Raw genomic sequence first — 16857 nt, forward strand, 5'->3', positions numbered from 1 at the left:
GAGGAGATTGCTGAGCCTCTTACAATGATCTTTGCGTCATCAACAGGGATGAAAATAGTAGCTGCAAGCCAGTGAGTGTGACTTCAGTGATGGGCAAATTGTTGAAGATCCTGAAAGGCAGGATTTATTAGCATTTGGAGAGACGATCTGATAAGGGATAGTCAGCATGGCTTTGTCAAGGGCTGGCCGTGCCTTACGAGCCTGAATGAATTCTGAGGATGTAACAAAACACACCGATGAAGGTAGAGCAGTGGATGTAGTGTATATGGATTTCAGTAAGGCATTTGGTAAGGTTCCCCATGCAAGGCTCCTTCAGAAAGTAAGGCATGGGATCCAAGGAGACATTGCTTTGTGGATTCAGAATTGGCTTGCCCACAGAAGGCAAAGGGTGGTTGTAGATGGTTTGCATTCTGCATGAAGATCAGTGACCAGTGGTGTTCTTCAGGGAAGCAACGACACCCCCCTCCCCACCAGCAAAAAGCATTGGCAGCCCCCACTGAGCACTCAAGTGTGCAGCAAAACATCAATGAAGACACAGGCTTGCAGTACCCCAAAGACTACTCGTTCACCTGGTAATTCAACAAACCACAGACTCTCACTCCCCAGTAATGGAAAAATTTGTCCCTGTTTCACAGTGATAGGGGAGATAACAAAACAACTTGCTGATTTATGGCATTAAAAGTCTGTTGCATTGCTTTTTCTGAGCTCTGTGCACTCAGCCAGCTCACTACTTTCAATCTTCCAAGTACTCCCACAACACATCTGGTGGGGGCACCGGCCTTGAATCCACCTGCCTCCAGAGCCACAAAAATCTGGCACCCTGAAGGCGCACTAGTCACCAGGCCGCATCTTTGGCATATCGAAAAGCAGCCAGTCATGAGGCCCTGAGAGCAGGTCCCATTTCCACAAAGAACCGCACAGTGGGATTGAGCTCAAGAGCCGTGAAGTAATGTTACAGCTATACAAGACCCTGGTCAGATCCCACTTGGAGTACTGTGTTCAGTTCTGGTCACCTCACTACAGGAAGGATGTGGATACTATAGAGAGTGCAGAGGAGACTACAAGGATGTTGCCTAGATGGTTGAGTGAACTTGGCCATTTCTCCTTGAAGCAACAGAGGATGAGAGGTGACCTGATCGAGGTGTACAAGATGACGAGCGACATTAATCATGTGGATAGCCAGAGGCTTTTTCCCAGGGCTGAAATGGCTAACATGAGGGGGCATAGTTTTAAAGTGCTTGGAAGTAGATATTGAGGGGATGTCAGGGTAAATTTTTCTACAGAGTGGTGGGTGCATGGAATGCACTGTCAGCAGTGGTGGTGGAAGCAGATACAATAGGGTCATTTAAGAGCTTCTTAGACAGGTACATAGAACTTAGAAAAAAAAAGAGGGCTATGAGCAAGGGAAATTCTAGGCAGTCTCTAGAGTAGGGTTTCCTGGTCATCACAACATTGTGGGCTGAAGGACCTGTAATGTGCTGTGGACTTCTATGTTCTATGTATTAACTTTGGTGACTTTAAGCCATTCCTGTGAAGACTTAGCTTTATGCTTGGGATCCAACTATGCAGATGTTATAGTCAAGAAAACATGCAACATCCTGTCATCCTCTAAAGACAAAGCAAATTCAACATATCCCCAATGACCCTCAATAATTTTTATAGATGGATATTTCCCATCCAGACGCATGGCACGGCAACTGCTCTGACCAAGACTGCAAGAAATTGCATGGATTTATGGATGCAGCTCAGTCCATCACTAAGCTACCTCCCCTCCACGGACTCTTGTCAACAACTTGCTGCCTCGGAAAAGCAGCCAGCATAATCAAAGATCACACTTACTCTGGTCATTCTCTCCTCTTTCCCCTTATAGTAAAAGATACAAAAGCTTGAAAACCTGTACTACCAGGCTCAAGGACAGGTTCTATCCCTGTGTTAAGTCTCCTGAACAAACCTCTTGTACCTTAAAGATGAACTCTTGCTCACAATCTACCTCACTGTGGCCCTTGCAAGCTATTGTCTATTTGCATTGCATTCTCTTTGTCACTGTAACACTACATTCTGCTTTCTATTATTGCTTTTCTCTTTGTACTGTTTCATGAACTTGTGTTTTGAAATCATCTGAATGGATGGCTTGTAAAACTAAGTTTTCACTGTATCTCAATGCATGTGAAAATAATACGCTAATTCCAATATCAAGAAATTACCAGAGGCATAATCCACTTCTGATAAACTTCTGCAAGAACAACACTATCTGCTCTCAGTAAATGGCAAAATTGATGTTGGCAAGTTTGTCATAAGAAGCAGTGAGGTTGGAGAACAACCAGGATAGGAGGGCTCAGAATTTAGGGCAGCCAAAGTGTGGCTGGGTGACAGTCAAACAAAGAACCAACAAACAGGGAAGAGTAAGGGTGGGAATGGTCAGGTAAGAGCAGGCAATGGAGGGGAGTGAGGAAAGGTAATGAACAATGATGTGTCGGTCCCATTTGTGTATACGTGTTTTCTTGAGAATGAGTGAGCGCATGCTGAGAGACAAGGGATGTTACAAATGTTTGAGCAATCATTTCCCTGCACCAAAGGCTGGTTTCCAGTTGTCTTGGAACCCTTGCCAACGGAACAAGGCCTCACTCTGTCAAGTTCACACAGGAGAAAAGATGCAAATGATCATGTGCTGTAAGAAGTCATGCGCAGAACACACAACCTTGAACATCAGAGCCCTCTAGAACAGCCCCAGCTGCAACAACTCCAAACAACTCTGCTACAATAGCTTGAGGATCTTTGTGCTTTGACATTGAAAATACTGTCCTGAGTGAGACATGACTGGCAACAGACACCTAGCTTAACAAACAAAGCACTGACTCCATCTTCTCCTGGAGGGTTAAACTGAAAAAGTAATCTGTCTTCATGAGGTAATCTGTCCCATCAGGAATGAGATGTTTCTTTTACCCATCTCCCAAATTAGTTAGGGGAGGAGCTAGGAAAGATGGTACCAGTGGTTTTTGTAGATCCAGGCGACTTCTTCCAGATCGCTCATGAAGCAGCTTGTTCTTCCTTTCTTGTGTCTTTTCTTTACAAGGTGGCTGAGATTCTGTCGGAGCTCATGATCTACAGTTCAAACTATGGTTCTCTGAAAGCAGTGTGTTTTCACACTGGCTGTGCAGCCTGGAAGATGTGTGCTTTTAGGAGTGGCCCTGTGGATGACCAGATTCCTCACCGATTTCATCGACTGAAGCGTTGTGGGAGACTGATATTGACAGCAAGTGGTGTGCACTGCTGTCGGAAGACGACTCTTGTACTCAAGCATTACCTCTCTCTCACGGAGGGCGAGAGCCTGTTGGTCCCAGATTCAGGGGGCTTGGAGAGGCAACACAGAAGATTGTAACATTGGAACAGCGAGCTGCTGACCTTGTTGTTGCAGGAGTGACCTCTGTCTCCCTCACTGGTGAGAGAGCCTGTATAAGATACCAGTGTGTTAGGATGGGCTGTAGTTTTTGATGAACTCTAGATCAGCATTTCTTTGGGGTCTTTTGCTATTGATTGCATGGTAGGTGGGGGTGGTGCTTCTGCTGGTGAAGTTGTGGGGGGGGGGGTTTAATGCTTCTGCTTGTGCAAGAGAGGAGCTTTGGAGTTCTGATATATTATTATTCATTCTTTGGGCTTTCTTGTTTCATGGATGACTCTGCAAAGAGTAAGAATTTCAGATTGTATACTCTATATTCTCTGATATTAATTGAACCGTTTGAGTGTGCCTGCTGGGCTATTGTCATGCAATTCTAATGCTATTTCAATGAAAGACATTGCTTTGGTATGGTTTATGCAAGATCTCACAGATGTTATTAATATTAAAAGAAACTTCAACATTTCTTATGTGAGTTGTCATATCTCAAATATTGATAAAATCACAAGATACAGACAATAAGTAATGGTACTACAGAATTAGATTTGTGTCTGCATGAAACAAAATACAAGCAGAAATAATGCCTTTCATTATTAATCAGTGCTGTTAATGTCTTTGCTTCTAATTTTCTTAATTACTGGCCATCTTTTCATTAGTAAATTTAGGACAGACATGGATCATAAACAAAATAACACTGGTGGAATTATGGTTCTTTGGCCTTTTTGTTTGCCTGCTGCTCCAAATAACAATCATTATGATGAAACCATTTTCCAGGTCTCATTGTAGGTTATAGCTTTTCTTAAGTTTATCCACTTTAAAATTAGATGATAGTTTCAGTCAGTGAATTCAAAATATCACACACACTGGATGATTTCATATTTTTTGACTTACCTCGTGAGTATTACCCAAGAACTATGCTCACTGTTCATTACCCCTATTGTCAGGAGGTAGTCCTTCCTATTTGATATAAAAGCAAACGCTGGAAAACCTCAGTAGGATCAGGCAGTTCTTCGACATCAAATGTGAACTGTTTCTCTTTCCTCAGATGCTTCCTCACCTGCAGATTTTCCCCAGCATTTAATCTCTCCTGGCTTCTACTTTTATTTCAGGTTTCCAGCATCTGCACATATTTTAATATCCTTCACAGTTACTCAATCTATGCTTTCCTAATTTTAGGCACACTTTAAAACTGTATTACAATATTTAAAAGATTTCAAAGGAGGAAAATATGAAATAATAGATTGTGAAATTAAGCTGTAACTAAAGAAAGCAAACAGCTTTACATACAAACATGAGAAAATCTGCAGATGCTGGAAAGCCAGCAACACACAAAATGCTGGAGAAATTCAGGACGCCAGGCAGCATCTATGGAAAAGAATAAACAATCAATGTTTCAGGCTGAGACCTTTCATCAGGACTCAATGGGATCACATCTGACAAGTTCAGTTGTGTATCTGTCCAACTTCTACATAAATGAAGAAAGTCAACAGATTTTTCTTGGGAAAGCTCCTTTTGGAGTTTTGACAGGAAACTTGGATCATGCTCCCTTTACAACCACCACTAAAAACACTCAGAAAATGCAACAGTACACTGGGTGTTAATTCCAGTCAGTCAGTGAATTCTTTTGCACCTTCATACACACACTTATGGCACTGCACAGATTTCCTTACTCTAATTTACTATCCCACCCTCCCACACCAGTCCTATTTACCTCCACTTTCCTCAAGCTTCCACCACTTGGACCCTCTCCTCAACATCAACAGCGGATCCATTAAAAAAAAACCCAGGTCTTGTCTTCTACTGAAGATTCATCAATACTGGACCACCCTGCCCTCTCCTTTCAATCTTCACACATTCCAGTCACAGCAGATACCTATGCAGGCAAGTTAATCTGACAACCACATCTTTTCACTCCATCCCACACTGAAACCATGTCTTGGACAAAGAACAGACTACCAGGTAAGACATTTTCAAATACCCAGTTGGTTGCACTGAAAGCCTATGGAAACTATGCAATTCAGCAGAAACCCAAAACAGTATTTAGAGATGCAGCTCTGCCCAGCAACCAACAACCCTGATTTAACCCTATTCTAATCACGGGACAATATACAATAATCAATTAACCCACCCCTATGTCTTTGAACAGTGGGAGGATGCTGGAGGACCCAGAGAAAACCCAGCATTCTACAGGGAGGAGTTACAGAGACTCCTTACAAATGATGCTGGAATTGAACACCAAATTCCAGTGCCCCGAGCCGTAATAGCATTATGCTAACTGCTATGCTAAGCTAGAAATTCTAGTGTCCATTCAACAGAGATGGCAGACTATTGTCAACAAACAATTGTTTGACAACAAAAAGTTCTAGTGATTTTTTTCTCTATCAATGAACTTCTAGGTCAATGTGTTAAAGTGAAATCAGTATTGCTCTGCAGACAGTTGACAGGCACACATATTCAGCTGTAAAAGCTTTTGATCAGCCAATTATAGGCCAACTTTCACATGTGAAAGTTGTCAAAAATATCTATTTAAGAATCAGAAGTAGCAAGGTTGGCTCTCTAAAATAACCTTACCCTGACTAAAACTAAAAGGCAATAGACAGAAACACGATTATTTTCACCTACCTTTGCTACTTGTTTTATTGACATCCTATGGTCAGAAAGGATGCTTTGCATTTGTGATTGCCCTTTCTCTGTATCCTGAGCCTGTCAATAAAATATAAATCATGATCAACTTACACATGGGTCCCATAAACATCTATGAAGTAGTTAGCAGATGATCTAAAATTTTTATTCATTTAATTTTTGACAATATGAATGGGACTGGTAAGAGTTACTGCTTGGTCCCCTTCTAGAACTACTAATCTGTGATGAAGCTACTTCCACATTGCTACAAAGGATTAAGTAATTATGACGGAATAGCAATATATTTCCAAGTCGTGATGGTGTGCAATTCAGAGGAAATGAGCAAGGGCGCACACATCCATCTTTGCCTTTTTTTGCTTTGGGAGGTGTTGTCAGAATTGCCTTTGAGAGTAACCAGGGTGAATTTTATACATGCTACACACTGTTTGATGGAAGTGAAGGGAATAAATATTTGGCTGTAGTTAACGGGGTGCCAATTAAGCAAGCTTCTGTATTTGGATTGTGTCAAGCTTCGAGTATTGGAATTACAGTCAGCCCTCCTTATCTGTGGGTTCTGCATGCACGGATTCAACCAACCATGGATCAGGAAAACCCGGAAGTTCTCTCTCCTGCACTTGTTGTTCGAGAATGTAGACTTTTTTTCTTGTCATTATTCCCTAAACAACACAGTATAGCAACTATTTACATAGCATTTACATTGTATTAGGTATTTTAAGTAACCTAGAGATGATAGAAAAGTATATGGGAAGATGTGCATAGGTTACCGCAGACTGGAAATCAAAAAAAAAACAGAAGTTCTCCAAGTCAGAACAGGTACATCCGGTATTATTTAGCGTCAGTTAGTCAAATGTTTGTCTCAGTATATAGTATATTTTTACCTTTCTATACATACAAAACACTTAGGAAACATATGTATTTCAATAATTAAACCTCTGCGTTGCTTAGTATTAATTGTAGCTTTCACCAGGGCTGGGCCTTCTCATGTTCCATTATTCTCACGTTATCCTTTAAAATTGTTCCAATCATTGACCGACTGTAGCCCAATGCTTTTCCAATGACCGATGGAATTTCATTTCTTTCTGATTGCTTTATTATTTCCACTTTATTTTCAATTGTGATCGTTTTCCGGAACAGAAACACTGTGGGTGGTGGGTTCCAAGCTCTGCCAGGAGCTAAAGTCCACCACACTGACACAGGTTAAATAAGGTCCGGTGTCCCACCGGGTCCTAAAGTCCACCGACTTGAGCACCCACGGGTGTCCAGGAGCCAATCCCCTGCAGATAAGGAGGGCCGACTGTATACTGATCCAGGTGGAGAATGATTAGTATCTTGTAAATAGGAATGGCAGTAAATCAATCACCGCAGGATCACAACTTACTTATCTGATCCAAAGTCACAGTTTAGTTTCTGCTCAACTCTCCAGGAGGTTGACAGTAATGCTACTGAATGCCTTGGGTTAGATTCCTTTATTGAATACAGACATTTCCTAAAAGTTGTGGCATGAACTTCACCTACTATTTGCCTACAAATATCTAAATTTTGTCTATATCTTGTTACCTGCAAGCATGAACTGCTTTATTTACTGACTGGAACTGAGTGTTGTAGAACCTTCAGCAAACATCTTCACTTCAGGCAGTATAATAGAGGAAGATCATTGATAGATCAGGAAGATGGTTAAGCCTAGGCCACTCCTCTAGTGACATCCTGGAATTGGCATGTGAACTGTGACTGTGACCATAGTCATTCTCCATTTTATGAAGAAGGTCTATCTCCCCTTCATGCCTATTGACATTACTTGTATCAGAGCTTGATGCCCTAATCAAATACTGCCTTGAAGTTGAAGGTAGAAATTCAGTTTAGTCCAAGTTTGGATCATATCTGTGCTGTTTGGAGCCAAAACAGTCTAGACAAAATGTAAAATGGACATTTGATACCACAAGGCTCGGTGCTGGGACCACAGCTATTTACAATATACATTAACGATTTAGATGAATGGATTAAAAGTAACATTAGCAAATTTGCAGATGACACAAAGCTGGGTGGCAGTGTGAAATATGAGGAGGATGTTAGGAGAATGCAGGGTGACTTGGACAGGCTGGGTGAGTGGGCAGGTGCATGGAGAATGCAGTTTAATGTGGATAAATGTGAGGTTATCTACTTTGGTGGCAAGAACAGGAAGGTAGATTACTATCTGAATGGTGTCAAGTTAGGAAAAGCAGAAGTACAACAAGATCGAGGTGTTCTTGTACATCAGTCACTGAAAGTAAGCATGCAGGTACAGCAGGCAGTGAAGAAAGCTAATGGCATGTTGGCCTTTATTACAAGGAGAGTTGAGTATAGGAGCAAATATGTCCTTCTGCAGTTGTACAGGGCCCTGGTGAGACCACACCTGGAGTGGTGTGTTCAGTTTTGGTCTCCAAATTTGAGGAAGGACATTCTTGCTATTGAGTGAGTGCAGGATGAGAGGGGATCAGATTGAAACATAAGATTATGAAGGGATTGGACAAGCTAGAGGCAGGAAACATGTTCCCGATGTTGGGGAAGTCCAGAACCAGAGGCCACAGTTTAAGAATAAGGGGTAGACCATTTAGAACAGAGTTCAGAAAAAACCTTTTCACCCAGAGAGTTGTGGATCTATGGAATGCTCTGCCTCAGAAGACAGTGGAGGCCAAATCTCTGGATGCTTTCAAGAAAGAGTTAGATAGAACTCTTAAAGAGAGCAGAGTCAAGGGATATGGGAAGAAGGCAGGAAGGGGGTACTGACTGTGGATGATCATCCATGATCATACTGAATGGCGGTGCTGGCTTACCCCTGCACCTATTGTCTATTGATAGCAATGTCAACAGATAGCTCTGCCAAGGATGTCTCCCTTCATTTTGCTTATGACTGATGTAGACTCACTGGGTGGTACTTAATCTGAATGGAAATGTCTTACTTTTTGTCAAGGCACAGCAGCGCAATCTTCCATGTTGTTCGGTTGATACTTGCATTGTAACTGCACTGGAACATCCTGGCTTAGGTACAGCTTATTCTGGAACAAGGCATTTAGTACTACACAATGTCACCCTTTGCCACTGCCTTTGCTGTCTCGGCTATTTCTTGATCTCATACGGAGTAAATAAAAGTGGTTGAAGCTTGACATTTATTGCAAATTCACTGACCAGGATATTGGAAAGAACCACAGAACTTTTCTTCAAAATAGCACCATGGGTTATTTGTATCCACATAAAAGTGAAGGCAAAGCTTTAGTCTAATTCAGCTTAAAGATAGCACCACCTGAAATGTGGCACAGTTTGGCAAGAATTGCAGGGTAGATTTTGTGGCAGTCTGGGCCATGTTTAAAACCCACAGCCTTCCAATATATCAAAAACAAATCTTCCAATCCAATCTGGAGGAAAAAATTGGAGGAAAAGGGATAAAGCACAGAGGTCCATGGAAGTAGCAACAGACCATTTACTCTCTGAATCACTTCTGTCATTTAATGTGTTAAATTGGTATCCTCTATCTAGATTTTCTCAACATTGCTCAAAGAAAATTTGAATATTGTTGCTAAACTGTGCTGCCCCAAACTCTACTCATGTTTGAATTGTTGCTGCTGGCAGACAGTTGAAGGAAAAAGACCTAGCCGCATTTTCTTCCTTTGATTGAACCACAAACAGCAGCAATTTCTCTGGCATCCTTAACATGGCAAAATTGATTAAAAAAATTAATAGTAAAAGCATCAGATACAATTTAACATTTAATCTGTCAAGGTGATATTAGGGCATAATTAGTCAATTCAAGCTAACCATTATTTGCCCCTTGCGTGTTGGAAAAAATACCTGTTACTTTTCACCCAAAATCTGGATATTAACCAGACCCTGAAGTACAGTGACATGGGTTGCTTCATTATCAAAGGCAGATAAATGGAGCCAAGAACTGTTAAAGTGTCAACAAACAGACCAAAATTAACTTTATGACAGGGGGCCTTTAATGAAGCAGCTATTGATCTCCGAGGAACTCCTGCAATGATGTACCGGTGTTATGATGGCTGGTTTCCGATAACAACTAATTTCCTTTATGGCATATCTCACTCTAGTCATTGAAGAGGTCTCCACATGTCCCCCGATTTCAGTTTTGCAGATAACTAATTATTTCAGCCACAAATACACTGAAAAAATGCCTATATGTGGAAATAATCTCTAGGTTTCATCATCACTGTTGTACACTTTTCATGAGAAATACTTGTAGAGGATATCCAGCAATGGCATACTTCTGCTGAGGTGCAGTTTAAGAGGCTTAACAACATGACAGCTGGGCTTGCTCACTAACACCACCACAAATAGTGATGTTTCTCACATTGTGCAGCTTTTAATGCAGCCTATTCTGTAACACCACTTGCAGATAAGCTGCTTGTCAGTGCTGCATGAGATTTCACAGGTACAAGGCATTCATATTATTGAGAGGAAAGATGGGGAATATTTTGATAGCATATCAACATTACACTGTTAAACAGGTCTCAGATTAGGACTTTACAATAAAATCAAAACAAACTGGGTAATAGGTGTCACTTTATCCCTGTTATCTTACCTCTAACTCCAGACTTTCAGACTGGTTGCTAGCTGGCTGGCTCAACAATAGACCTCGATTCACATCATTTCCCTCAGGATTTTGTACATGTATATGGAGAAGCAGTTTTTGCATACAGTTAGAGCAGTGCTCCATTGCTTGTTCAAGTGAATCACCACTGAACTGCACTCGAAACATCCGGCTTTCATTCTATATGAGGAGAAAAGGAAACAGACTACAAATGTGCTTTCTCAAATTTTCAAATTTGCTGAATAGAGTAATTCTGAATTGCTCTACATGAACTGTCAAAACTTCTTAGAATCAAAATGTATTTAGAATCTGTAAGGTTTATAGACTGAAAGACAATCTTTTGTAAACTTCTATTCATAGATATCACAGCACGAACTCTCAAGTAGCTTTAATTCCTCATTAAGATTTTAGTTTCTCCACCATGTAAATGAAAGCTCGTATTATTTGTCAGCTGCACAAAGATGTTGCAAACAGTTATTTTTGATAAACTTATACTGGGAAGGGAAAGTTGATTATGAGGGAGAATGTCAAAAACTGGGATGTTTCCATTGAAGGAAAAGAAAAGTGGATTGTAATTTATTCGCGAGAGCCTAGTGGTATTGTGTAATGATAACAACCTTCACTCAATGGCAGAAAACCAAAAGAGTTGGTCGCCGACTTCGGGAAATGGGAAGTAATACATATTCCTGTCTGTACCAATGGTGCTGGGATGTAGGTGGTTTATAACTTTCAAGTTCGAAATCATAAATATCACCTATCCAATTATGCAAATGCCATGGTCAAAGAAGCAAACAAGCACTTCTACTTCCTTAAAGCATAGGAAATTTGGCGTGTCCCTGATGACCCTCACCAATTATTATCAATGCAACACGGAAAGCATCCTGTCCTAATATATCACAAACTTGGTATGACAACTGTTCTGCCCGAGACTACAAGAAATTACAGAGAGCTGTGAATGTAGTTTAAACAATCACGAAAACCAGCTTCTCCTGCACCTTGGGAAGGCAGTTAATATAATCAATGCCACCTCCCAACCTAGTCATTCTCTCTTCTCGCCCTTTCCATGGGCAGAAAATACAAAAGCTTAAAAATTCATACCACCAAGCTCAAGGGCAGTTTTTAATCCTGCTATTACAAGACTCTTCAACAACAAATTTGAATTCTTGATCTCATAATTTACCTCAAGATCCATACACCATATTTGTTAACCTGTATTGCATTTTCTCTGTAATCTTAACTATGCTCTCCATTGTTATGTTTTTTGCTTTTGTAATACCTCAGTGTACTTACATTTGGATTGATTCGTCTGGACAGCATGCAAAACAAAATTTTCACTGCATCTCAGTACGGGTGACAACATTAAAGTAATTACGAATACACAAAGTGTAAACAATCTCTGCCTCACTTCTGATGATCATTACACTGAAGTCAATTTAGTATCTTACCAGTGAGTGAAAATTATAGTAATTAAGCAAAATAGTGGTATGATCCCTCGAGCTGAGTATGATGTTCTCTAAAGGGGTTATTCCCTTAATGGGGAATGCTTGTGCATGACTTTGTTTAATGTGGGTAGTCTGATGTATGTGCAGTCACCACATGGCTCGACAGATTGGGTAGGTTCCAGTAGCATGGAATGTAAGACAACTGGAAACCCTTCACTGCTGCAGTCTTCTTCCACCTTCACTGCCATCATGATCTGTCACCATCTTCCATCAGCTTCACTGTTGAGGTACTGGTTGGATCGGTCTTTGTCTGGAACCTCCCCCTTGATTTTACCACTATGGGTGACCCTAGCAGGAGCTGAGCTCCAGGGTGCATCATTCTCTGGACCTCAGGATCTCACAAGGCTTTCCACCAAAAGGTGATATCTACAGAGAGATATTAACCAAAATTAACAAGTAGAACATATTCTAGTCCTAAAAAAGTTACAACTTCTTACCTTCACTTTAGATCCAAAGAGCACACAATCTGCTCTACGTACTGCCTTCCACCACTTGTGAGCTTCAATTAGAGAAAATCCTTCCTGGAAAAAAAACAGGCCTCATCAGGTGGGCCATGTAACATGGTAAATCAGAATTACATTTCAACTCTTTCTTTGAATGCAATCCTGGCCAGGAATACAAGTCTCCTGTTCTCAACCAATGTATAGTATATGAAGCAAGTTTAAATACACTCAGCCCAGCAAGGATTAACACTCATTTGCAGAAATATACTGCAATGCAAAGCCAGAGAACAGAATTCAAATACACCAAGTACTATAGAGTTCACTTTAATAAATATGCAGTAGTGCCATAGTGAATTTATTCATAAAAGCTTTCAAGATTCCCATTTACAAACAGAAGCAACAAGAGCACAAAAGGTTTACCAATCCTTTATTAAGCATACTATTCCTGCTGAGACTAGTGATTTATTCCAGAGTGTGCAATTTAGAAAGGGTGGAGATCTCTTAGTAAATGTGCATACCTTTGAAAAGGTGACACTTTAGCTATAAGTCCTTAGACCAACAGAAATTGCAAACTCATCCACATGATTTCTAAATAAAGAAATAAATGCTAACAGATTGCATGTGACATTGGTTTAATCATTAATGGGAGTTTTGCTGTTATTTTTGAAAGGATTTTTGTTATAAATTACAAGAGTGAGTGAATATACAAAAGGGACATTAAAAGAGTAACAAGATAACATTGAAGGAACAGTGGCATTTTTAAGTTATCGATGGAGGAATTTATCCAGCATATACTGCCATGTATGGGGTGTCAAGGGAAGGTGGCACCACTCATGAAGGGGTCTGAGTGTCTATCCTAGGACAGCTCAATCACCTTTGGTCCCCACCATACATCCAGCTCCCACCTGTGGCTCCAAGTAGCTGTTTGCATGAAACAGCAGCCACACCCCAGTTGACTGTTTTGCCATGCAAATTAAACCAGGTGAGGGTAGCTGGTGACCTCATACCCTGTTGAAATAGGGACATGCCTGTCCTAGCATGTGAAGTCAGCTCCAGTAGAGAGGATGGATGAAATCAATAGTGAGATCTAGCAGCCATGAAGGAGATTCTGCAAAACTTCGTGGAGAATGAAATGCATGGTAAGGCACAGATCCTAGTTTGTGATGACCATTTGTACCACTGGACCCAGGTGTACAAGGTTGAGAGAATAGGAACTGTTTCAGTGCAACACATTTTCCATTTTAAAAACACTTCCATAGAAGTTTTACTGTCATCGGTGGATACGATGGGTAACTAACATGCTGCAGTGTTCTTTAGATTGACTGCAAGCTAACAAAATTAGCACAGACACTTAGTGCAGATGTTGGACTACCTTCATACAATTTTACAATTGCATCCTCCAAATCTTCATTTTTATTGCAACATTTAAGATTATTGTTGATATCTTCAAATTTTTCACAGTTCCCAACTTGAAGTACTGAAGTCATTGCATCCTCCAAATCTTCATTTTTATTGCAACATTTAAGATTATTGTTGATATCTTCAAATTTTTCACAGTTCCCAACTTGAAGTACTGAAGTCATTTCATTTTCATTCCTGGTCGTTTCTGGCATCTCCAAGCCTGGATCCTTGAAACCACAGTGCACAAATCAGTTCCAAATTGTCTTACTGCTTATTTCTCACCAACTTCCAGTGAGAAAAGTCACACTCTTTTTGAGCACAAGCACACACAATGGTCACTATTTAAAAACTGTTCTGACGTTAGTTAGAAACCATTCAGCAACAGTCTCCTGGCCAAATTGAGCAGCATAGTACCCCAAATAAACAAAGGACATCCCAGTTATTTCTCAATTAAGTTTTTGTTCTTTAAGAGTTGTCCTAAATAAGTGGCTGCCTAGATTAACTGATGGATGAATGAACTGGAATCTACTGAACTTCTAAATCAATATATTAAAATAAATCACAGGGCCACCATTTAGCATGATGGTGCCTTTTTGCCATTTCATTTTAACAGATATCAATTGAACCACTGACTGCCTCAATACATGGACAATAGCAGATGCAAAAAAAACTTATTGGTGCCATAGATCCCTGTCTGGATCTTTTCTGAAACACTCAAATGTCACTTGAATGACTGTAGTTCCAAAAGTAGAAGGGTGAAGAAAGTTTTCAACCATTCAAGATGCAATTGTGAATTCTGTCACGTGTATTGTACATCAATGTGCTACCAGGTTGCACAATACATCTATCATTTTGAAAGGACTGATAAAGCAGATAAATGGACTTCTCCACTGCACTCTGGATACAAGAGTCAGCTGCAGTCAGTAGAATGATCATTTATTTGAGGTGTTCTAGCTTGCACTGAGGTGACCTACAGAGGATCCTCTAACAGGTAGGCTTCGCAAAGTAGCTCAGATTTCCCACCGCATAACTCAACTGGATCCTCATTTTGCTTCTCATGTGCATATCTGAGAATATAATTCTGGAAAAAGTTTCTGTGCACGGCACAGACTATGTTAAAACACTACTGTAACGGCATTAAGCTGTTCTCTACACTACCATGCCACTCACTGGTTGCATCCATTTCAGATCTTTAATTAATTCTTTTAAATTTATACTTTATTAGTAACATGGTTTCATAGCCATGCAATTTTTCAGGACATAAGAAATCTGAAAAAAGTTTTGCAAGGTGTAGAACTCTGGCTCCTACATAAATAGCATACTTAAAATTAACATCTCAATCCTTACAAACTATTGTACTTCAATAAAATAACCAAGTATCAACATTATTTGCAATATACATTTACACATATTAGGCATATGCTGAGGTGTATTAGTCATGGAACAGCATGCAAAAAAATTACAAAAAATAAAGTTAGAGGTTAAAATATGGTTATGGAATAAAATACTGTATGCATAAATACCAGCGTGACTTACAAGGTAAATAGGATTATAAAAAGCAGTTTTAAGTCTTTACAAACAGTGCAGTAACGAGGTTAATTGATAGATGGCAGAGGAGGGTTATTAACTAAATGGCTGGTCAGATTAACTGCCGTGGGAAGAAACTTTCAAGATAGTATGAAAAAGTTTCTTTTCATCATCATACAGACATGAAAGATCCCATCTATAGATTTATTTCCAAGTGCTGTTTCACTTGTCTCTCACTTCTACTCAGAATATCAAGTCACATTAATTTACATTTGAGTTTGTTACCCCTTTTTCCTGTTACATTTGCAGTTTCAACCAATGGTAGCAGAATAATTATCCACCACTGTAATTTATCAAAGATGACAAGATAATTATAGTTGAGGAAGACCAACTGACCCATTTCAGTTCATCCAGCTGCAAAAAGCCGAGTGTTACCCATTGCTGTCTATACTTACCTCTTCCAGGGCTTTGCTGGTAACATTCCAGCTGGTAACCCATTCCAGGTGTCCATTTCTGAATGCAGCAGCAGCTGTTAGTATACTATTACTTTATTATTGTTCTTTAGTTTCTCATATTTTGATGTAATGTTGTGAACTTTCTTTTAGTAAGTCCTACAGCAGATAATACATCTTTGAATTAGTAAGAGTGGGAGTTTAAATTCTAACATTGAGGGAAGTGTTATCTTTCAGCTGAATCGCTAAATTATCTTTCCTCAAGTGGATATAAAAGATCCTAGGCATAATTATAAGACTAGGAATACTGTCACTGGTGTTCTAGTCAATACTTGCTCTTCTATCAATATTACTACAGCCATTATCTAGTCATTGTAAGAGTGCAGTCTCTGGGAAATTGCTGAGCATACATGACATTCCACTCTTTCTGTTACAAAATGTGATGGGTACTTCACGGGTTGTCAAGGAGAAAATGAAATAGACAGCTTTTAATCACTGGTTGAAAGAATGGGACTGAATTACATCTTGGCTGATCTATACATCAGTTCCTCATATCTGCACCATAACCATACTCAACCAGATTTAATGGAAATTTTATGTATCCACATCTTATGGAAGAAAGCCCTAGATTACACTACTGTTTGCACATATTTTCTCAAATTGTCCAATTCAAAAGTTAAGGTTTTGCTCTTGTTTTATACTGAATTATTCCACCAATAGGAACAGCTTGTACCTATTCTTCTTATCAATTGCCTCTTATTTTTAGCATCTCAACATTTGAGGCAAACAATTGAATAATTAGGCATGCCCAAGATGATTAATAACTTGAAAATGCTTGAAGTGTGAAAGTACAAGTCTTCCCCTGACTTGTTCAGGTTTTGCCCTTGGTGAAAAGCTATTGATGTCATTACATCAC

The 16857-nt window shown here is 39.9% G+C and overlaps 1 protein-coding gene across 3 annotated transcripts in view; it reads right to left on the reverse strand.

Moving 5' to 3' along the window:
* The window catches only part of rec114 (REC114 meiotic recombination protein), a 39305-nt gene that overhangs the window by 8912 nt on the left and 13536 nt on the right, over positions 1–16857 (reverse strand). For 2 of the 3 annotated variants that reach the window (XM_059946884.1, XM_059946883.1), the window contains exons 3-5: positions 12556–12639; positions 10608–10796; positions 6017–6097 (exon numbers count right to left, since the gene is read on the reverse strand). In XM_059946884.1, the coding sequence (XP_059802867.1) occupies positions 6017–6097; positions 10608–10796; positions 12556–12639 (354 nt within the window). The remainder of the gene's footprint in view (positions 1–6016; positions 6098–10607; positions 10797–12555; positions 12640–16857) is intronic. The other variant, XM_059946885.1, reaches the window with a different exon arrangement.

Source organism: Hypanus sabinus, chromosome 21, assembly GCF_030144855.1.
Source record: "Hypanus sabinus isolate sHypSab1 chromosome 21, sHypSab1.hap1, whole genome shotgun sequence".
In the NCBI taxonomy this organism is placed as follows: Eukaryota; Metazoa; Chordata; class Chondrichthyes; order Myliobatiformes; family Dasyatidae; genus Hypanus; species Hypanus sabinus.